This window comes from Eurytemora carolleeae, unplaced genomic scaffold (genome assembly GCF_000591075.1).
Source record: "Eurytemora carolleeae unplaced genomic scaffold, Eaff_2.0 scaffold92, whole genome shotgun sequence".
Classification (NCBI taxonomy): Eukaryota; Metazoa; Arthropoda; class Copepoda; order Calanoida; family Temoridae; genus Eurytemora; species Eurytemora carolleeae.
This window is the reverse complement of record NW_019396280.1, coordinates 382459-390866: the sequence shown is the minus strand read 5'-3', so window position 1 is coordinate 390866 and position 8408 is coordinate 382459. Positions and strand designations below refer to the sequence as shown.

The 8408-nt window shown below is 34.5% G+C and overlaps 2 protein-coding genes across 2 annotated transcripts in view; one reads left to right on the top strand and one right to left on the bottom strand.

Moving 5' to 3' along the window:
* The window catches only part of LOC111700048 (zinc finger protein 131), a gene marked incomplete in the record, with an annotated part of 7247 nt that extends 2464 nt beyond the window's left edge, over positions 1 to 4783 (top strand). The window contains 7 exon segments of the mRNA XM_023470866.1: positions 293 to 386; positions 1092 to 1208; positions 1558 to 1627; positions 2443 to 2517; positions 3702 to 3813; positions 4187 to 4295; positions 4538 to 4783. Coding sequence (XP_023326634.1) covers positions 293 to 386; positions 1092 to 1208; positions 1558 to 1627; positions 2443 to 2517; positions 3702 to 3747 — 402 coding nt within the window.
* A 2199-nt stretch (positions 4784 to 6982) lies between these two features.
* Positions 6983 to 8408, bottom strand: part of LOC111700050 (alcohol dehydrogenase class-3) — a 14733-nt gene continuing 13307 nt past the window's right edge. The window contains exon 13 of the mRNA XM_023470868.1: positions 6983 to 7254. Within this exon, the coding sequence (XP_023326636.1) occupies positions 7134 to 7254 (121 nt within the window). The 3' untranslated portion in view covers positions 6983 to 7133. The remainder of the gene's footprint in view (positions 7255 to 8408) is intronic.

Genomic DNA, 8408 nt, shown 5'->3' with positions numbered 1-8408 from the left:
ATTAATACGGTGACCGGGGGGTGTCATAGGATTAAAAAATTCGAAACTTTTTTCCAAAATGTTTTTTTTATTTTTTATTTTATTTAACTTTTTCAACATTTTTTTCAACATTTTTTCATGGGCAACGCCGGAGTCTTCAGTTAGTTGTTAATAATTATACAAAGTATAAAAATTAAGAAAGGGTGCTTGATCCTAATCGGTATAATTGAAACCAAGCAACAAATTGAAATAAATTTTTATTTATTGAAACCATGAATTGCTAAATCTACTAATAAGAAAAATATGTGTTAAGCCTGAGCCTGGGAAGTGTGTGAAAATGAAGAAACCAACTCCTGGAATTGAGAAACCTAAACTAAACAAATCTGTAGATAATCTTCAGAAAACAGGTTTATATATGCTTATTTGTTGAAACTTTCTTCTCAATTACTTAAGATTAATTGTCAATCAATACTACTGATTAGGACTGTATTTTGAAGGCCAAACAGCCAACCCGCTTTCTTTCACAAAATGTGTATAATGTCTAGGGCTGTCGGTGTACAAGCTCATTACAGTTTTTCATCCGAGTCTAGCGGAGGATGGATTAGAGTTGAAGGAGGAACCTGAGTATACCAGTATACTTTTAGGTCTAGAAGAGGATGGATTTCAGTTGAAGGAGGAGCCTGGATCAACTCCTGAACCTGAATATACCAGTTTACTCCTAGGTCTAGGAGAGAATGGATTAGAGTTGAAGGAGGAGCCTGGATTAACTCCTGAACCTGAATATACCAGTTTACTCTTAGGTCTAGGAGAGGATGGATTAGAGTTGAAGGAGGAGCCTGGATTAACTCCCGAACCTGAATACACCAGTTTACTCCTAGGTCTAGGAGAGAATAGATTAGAGTTGAAGGAGGAACCTGGATTAACTCCTGAACCTGACTATACCAGTTTACTCCTAGGTCTAGGAGAGAATGGATTAGAGTTGAAGGAGGAACCTGGATTAACTCCTGAACCTGAATATACCAGTTTACTCCTAGGTCTATGAGAGAATGGATTAGAGTTGAAGAAGGAGTCTGGATTAACTCCTGAACCTGAATATACCAGTTTACTCCTAGGTCTAGGAGAGAATGGATTAGAGTTGAAGGAGGAACCTGGATTAACTCCCGAACCTGAGTATACGAATGTACTCCTGGATTCTGTAATACAGGGATTCAACAATGAACAAGGATCAGGTAAAAATGTGTAAAAACTTGGTTTATAAACGATTTATTTATTATTAGTAAAAATGAACGTCATGGACAATATATTTTAAAGAAGGATGAATTAGCTTCTTGTTAATATGTTGGACCAATGATTTGTAGGACAGACGGCATGGCATCTTGTCAATTTTTTGTTCAGTTGATTTGTATGATAAATGACATGGCATCGTGTCAACTTATAGTCAGGACATATAATTTTTAGGACAGACGACATTTTGTATCTGTAACTACAGATGACAAAGCATCTTCCAAACTTTTTGTTGTTTGACAGATGATATGTAGGACAGACGACAAAGCATCGGTGTAACTATTAATGATTAAGGATTGTCTGGTGAATTAGAAGATACAGATAAACAGTTGGAGACCCAGCCTGTCACTTGTCATGTTTGCAGGTAGCTTCATTAATTTCAAGGCGTAAGTTGAAATGGCCCTTTATTTGTAGATTGGCATTTCCGATTCACAATTAGACTTATTAGCCTAAATCTGAGTAACATTGAGGAAGATATCGTCGTTTCATATCTGTTAACCCGTTGAATTTTGAAAATTTCTTTTTTGTCTCTGTTATATGTATTACAAAGTCTCTTTTATGCATATACCAAATACAAAAATAATCAATTTTCCTAGAAAATAAAGGAATTATTATTGATCCTGGTGCCGTAGATAATCGGACACTTATTGATTCATAATGTATGTTGACTTTATTAGTTCAAATCCATTTTTTTAATTTATAATTCAGTTATTTAATAATTTTGGAATTAATACTTTTATTCATTGATTCATTCATTCTTCTTCTCATCCTTTCTTTTATTCAATTATAAGTTTATCTGTTTGTTTAATTCATTCATTCATTCGATAAGTGTTATATTTTTATTAAAAGCATGTCATTTAATGATCTACATTGTACAATGTACGGTTTCTGTTTTTTAACACAAATATCCTTTTGAAATTTAAATATGTACAATGTTTTTTAACACAATATTTTTTGAAAAATGGAAGAACACTGAAAGACTCAAGATTTGACTTTGAATAGTTTAATGAACTGAAACACAGCAATTGAAACACTGACCCATTTTACCTAATAAGTTGATTTTCAAGCTATTGGTAAAAAATGTTTAATTTATAACCACATCAAAAACAAACAAATTTCGTCTTTCTATTCCACAGTTTTTCGGGGGTCCCACGGTATTTTAATTATTTGCTTTTCTAGAGCTGTACTTTCGAATACCAACGCACTGTACTACCACATGAATTATGTACACACACAGAACCTGGATATTATAAGGTATATTTATATTAAATACTTTGCTATATCCTGTTTTAATTTTTAATTTTGGCTCTATCTGTGAGCATCTTCTCTATGCACAATATAAAACAATAACAAAGAGAAGGTTGCGGATTTAATACATTTTTTTCGCACATTTTCAAAATTTTACAAAATCAAAAACTTTTGGACACAAATTTTTCAAATTATGAGTATCCTTAAACCTTCCCTGGGGTCATGTGAGGTCCCACACTAAATTTGGGCCCGATCGGTTCAGCCGTTTTGACGTTTATTGGACAGACTAACAGACAAGCCTATGAATAGTTTTTGCCTATGGAACTATAGCCTAGCTGGGAACCATTGAAGCTTTTGAGATAAGGGAAGAGAGTACATAAATCGTAATATGGAATTAGGAAATTTAAAAAGAACATTGAATGATTCGGCCAGGAATCGGAGGAAAATAAGGATAAACCTAACATTCTCTTACAAATTACGGTTGTAGATACAAGCCACGGTAGTTGGGGCTTCACGGCTTCAGCTACTTCCACTCGGGCATAACAGTATCATAGCACATGTCATGCTAACTAACTGTGACCCACTTACTCCTAAGGGAGGCAGAGGGTTGCCGGGAGGGGTGGTTTCCTGATTTTGACGTTTATTGGACAGACTAACAGACAAGCAAAGTATATAAATAAATGTTGACAAAGCTGAAAACTTCCTTAATCCCGATCGCTTAATTTGAATATCCACTTTTGACACTTTTGATTTCTGCTTAACCCGCCTCTAATCCTGTGATTTGTATAATTTGGTCTGTTATATCTCGTTATTTCGCTATCGTTAGATTCAAACATTGATCTGCATTCTTACAATCACTCATCCAAAGAAACTATTTAATTTCTGTATTAAGTTTAAAAATTATTAATTATATAAACATAATTTCATAATCTTTTAATAACGTTCTTTTTTTGGGTTGTATCTACCATTTGACGTAGATTAGTCGGACCAGTGACCACCTTTTTAATGGTTATTAACTTTAAAAAATAGCATGTGAGTTGTGGAAGTAACACTTCAATTTTATTAATTTGACTTGATTTAATTGGAAAAGTACGTCTGCTGTATAGTATAACTGTGTCTAAGTTTACCAAACCGTAACAAATAAGGATATCATGATGAATATTTTTATTAACCTTTCCACATTTTTTTAGGAACCTTGGTGGTACAGAGACAGCTGTAAAAGAAGAGGCTGAATAGTTGTAAGAAATTGCATCTTCTAAAATCTCAATATTGTTTGTTAAATTCAAAAATTTGTTGTTATTGGTCAAAACAGAATTCGTAATCCAGAACAATTGTTTTACTTTCAAAGTTTAAAAAGAATTTTCCACCAAGTACTTAAAAAAGATGCTGTCATCTCTTGACTTTTCTTTAAGAAAATTAAATTTTTCGGCAATTTGAAAGACTTTGCTTTATTTTTATGGAATTGTTATTTATTTGACGTCTGTTTAAAGAATGAGGCCAAATTTTTAAAATAATAAGTTTGAACATTTTTCTTCCAAAGTTCAAAAAAATTTGATTTTCTAAGCAGCACTTTTTGTAATTCTTTTTCAATGTTGGACAAGTTTTGGCAATCTAAAAAAAATTAATTAGAGTTCATTAACATTTTTCCTGAAATAATTGCATATTGTCTGACGAGTTTAAAAACTATGCCTAACTTTAGACCACCCCGTTTCTAGTCTTAAAGGTACTGTATGCGTAATTTTAAGTGACCCTTTATGCAAAATGGCAACTTCCGATTTACAACGGTACCCTTGAAATCGAAATCTGATAAAAAATGTGAAAGATATCAATAACGTCGTTTTTCTGAATCGAAAGAGGTTTACTCATGTGCATTTTTCCATTGTTTTTATAAGCAAGAAATGCGCAGGTCATTTTTGCAGAGAAACTACTAAGGAAAATAAGCAGTTTAAATAAACAAAATCATGGACGTTTTATTCATACTTGATGAGACAAAGGTTTTAAGGGTACCGTTGTAAATCGGACACAGCTATCTTTACAGGGAATGTCCCTTGAAATTACGCTTACGTTCCCTCAATTTAAAATCTCTAGTGAATAATTGATCTCAGTTAACAGTTAACTTGTTAAATGTAAACATTGTAAACATTCTTAATGATCCCAGTGCACGTTATTATGTGCCTTGGGCTGCACTTTTCATAAGTATCACATTTGAAAAAATAGATTCCTGATGATGTACTGTATTAATATTTATTATAAATAAATATTGTCACTTGTCTCTGATTTAATATTTAAGTATGTATTTATGCTTTTACAACCTTACATTTTATTTTAATTTTGGAAATTTGCACTTGTTCATAATTCAGATTTTTGTTTTCGGAAAAAAAGTTATTCTTCGGCTACACAATATTGTTTTTAAATGAATTTGTTCAAAAAAAATATCCATGAGTTTGTCCTGGCAAACCAAAAAAATTATGAATGGCAGTATTCCTAGAAGTAAACAAATTTTTAATGTTGATCGGCTATACGGCTCATCCGTCCTATTACCCATCCACTATACTTAACATCCGACCTACGACAGCTGTTTGTTTTTGTAATATTTAAAGATTAGGTTAGGTTAATACAATTTTTGGGCCAGGCGCTGCGTCCACTAGTCTATATAGCAGCTGTACAACCTCGTGCTAGTAGGTCGGATTAAGTAATAGCAAAACAGCTTTGTAAAAATAAAAAAAATATTTTTATATACAGTGAGATACAGTAACAGAGACTATAGGAGCAGCTGAATTTGAGAGACATTAGAAGCAGCTACAGTATCATCCAGGATTACAGTATAGGAGATACTGAACTGGATCAGCTAAACGAGATATCGAGTTGAGGATGCTGCCAAATTAGATACTGAACTGGAGCAGTTAAACGAGAAATTTAGTAGAGGAAGCTGCCTGGTTAGATACTGAACAGGAGCAGTTAAACGAGATATCGAGTTGAGGATGCTGCCAAATTAGATACTGAACTGGAGCAGTTAAACGAGAAATTTAGTAGAGGAAGCTGCCTGGTTAGATACTGAACAGGATCAGTTAAACGAGATATCGAGTTGAGGATGCTGCCAAATTAGATACTGAACTGGAGCAGTTAAACGAGAAATCTAGTAGAGGAAGCTGCCTGGTTAGATACTGAAGAGGAGCAGCTAAATGAGATCGAGTTGAGGAAGCTGCCTAGTTAGATACTTAACGGGAGCAGCTAAACGAGATATCGAGTTGAGGAAGCTGCCTAGTTAGATACTGAACGGGAGCAGCTAAACGAGATATTGAATTGAGGAAGCTGCCTAGTTAGATACTGAACGGGAGCAACTAAACGAGATATTGAGTGGAGGAAGCTGCTTAGATAGATACTGAACAGGAGCAGCTGAACGAGATATCGAATTGAGGGAGCTGCTTAATTACACCAGAGAATTCTGAATATCTGAAAAAAATGTTGTGAGGAAGAATTGAAATGAAACAAATATAATTGTATCAATAAAAGGTAAACTGATGAATGAATTTTATTTGTTCATTCTCTGAGAGATAGACAAAGGGACTATATGAATAACCAGAAATAACTGGGATCGAAAGTGAAGCCTTTATATTAACCCCATCCTTATTGGATGAGGGGCAAACGGTGGACCTTGACTTCCCTAGGATTTATTTTTGGAATTTGATTGATATAAAGATTAAAACTTTTATCACTTCAATAGATTCCAATACCCATTTTATATTGAAATATGCCCACCAGGAGCTCGTCAAAGGGTGTTGTCAGTTATCACTTCAATAGATTCCAATACCCATTTTATATTGAAATATGCCCACCAGGAGCTCGTCAAAGGGTGTTGTTAGTTATCACTTCCCAGAACCTTTTAAGAAAATTGTGGGTTTTTGGTCGGATTTTGGAACTTAAACACAATATTAAAACGACTTCGACAACTCCCACAAAATAACTTTTAAGAGCACTTTTATTTGGGTTCGCAGTGCTACAACGTTTTTGGGCAGAAATTTTCTCATTATGGGGAAGGTTCAAGACCTTTTTGATTATATTTTGTCACGAAAAGGGCCCAGACGTTAGGGCAACTTTATAATTGTCAATGGGGGATATCCCACCAATTTTCCAGGGGGATGTCACTGTCAGACGTCCTCCTTTTTCTCCCCTGGAGCCGCCTCTGCCCTTATAAATATAATTAAGACTGCATATCGACATTCACGGTTGGGCATTAATGAAACTGTATACATGAAAAGGGGTTGCATTTGTAAGCATGTAAAGTANCCCCCCCCTCCTTCAAGAAAAACTATTCCTGTCGATGAGATAAATAAAGCATGAAAGAAAAACAAAACAAATTGCCCGAATTTTAAGTATATATTTGAAATATACTTTGAATTTTTTTGCCCTGAAATCTTTCCTATTTAGCTAAAAAACGTTTTATATTCCATTTTGAAAAAAAGTGCACTGATATTTGAAATCACAATTTATTATAATGCGAAAATAAAATGATTAGTAATAGACAAATTAGCTTGCACAGTTAATGGTTCTGATTTTATATGTTTAATGAGAAAAAACTTGGTTGCATCAACGCATTTTAAGTGGGATACACTTTATACAGTTTAATCAAATCTAATAAGAACTCGGAGATCTTTGTTGTGTGGTTTAACAATGGATTCTAGTGCTGTATTTACATCTTCCAACTTTACTTCTTTAGTCACCAGACCCGACACATCAGGACACCTGAATTGTATTTAATTATCTAATTTCTATATTTCTATATAGCTATGTAATTTTAGGGTATTTGAGTCTCTAATTCCCCATTTAAAGGAACTGTTAGCTTTGTGCTTATTGAGGGTACGAAGAGTTTTTAAGTAGAGCAGCATTTTTAATATTTACTCAAACATACCATGAAATTTATTCTATAAAAATCTTATATCTAATTTAGCGATCTAATTCATTAAAGACCTCTGTTTTTATGGGCGCATTAGGTATTTGCACAAATAGTGTTTGCGGCATGAGCTTATCTCCACAGCATCTGACCCACACCCGGTTTGCCTTCCGTCAAAATTTCTGAACTTTTGTATGACAATTACTTTTTATCTATTATGGAAAAGTATATGTGGGCTGACCAGTTGCTTACTGCCTGCGCCAGGAAGAGGATCTCTCATAGAGGGTCTGCAGGCTTCACAGTTCGGAAGAGCATTGCCAATGATGTATCCTACAGGGGAGTAGCAAGTGAAACAACAGAGTTAAATAAAACAAGAACTCCTTATTCTGTTTGGCTCATCTGATGTATATTCAAGCCATGCACAAGGATACTGGGTTTTAACTCGGCCAGCTGTGTGTCTACAGTGGAAGATTTCACCTGATGGGTCTTTAAGGCGTCAAACCCCCATTTTGCATAATGGGTGCAGTTATAGGTTTTCTTAAAATTCCCCTTAGTACAGAAGACTTTGACACGAAAGAAAACAGGGAGCAATCCCTCATACTCTTCCTCATTCAAAACTCCTTATCTCTCTACTACTTGCTCCACAACTCAATGCCACAAAATCTATTTGGAGAGGCCTCAAAGCATAGAAACAATAAACAAGAAGAAAAAAGAAAATCGAACAGGAAAATTTGGAAGGAAAATCTTTACACTGTCAATTTTTCCGATGGTGAATGGAGACAACATTAGAGAAGGGGGCTTGGGACATCCCCCTATCTATTTATTTTGCCCTAAGTAAAATGTTCAATAAAATGATTTGCTGAGTCATATAGCACATGTGAAAACAATACAGAGTTCTGAAAAAAGGAAAGCAAATCAGCTCAGCTCAGTTCAAAACAGAGTTAAGAAAAAGCAAGATCTTTTCTGCATAGTAGTGTGGCAACTGCAATGATATAACCCCCCCCCC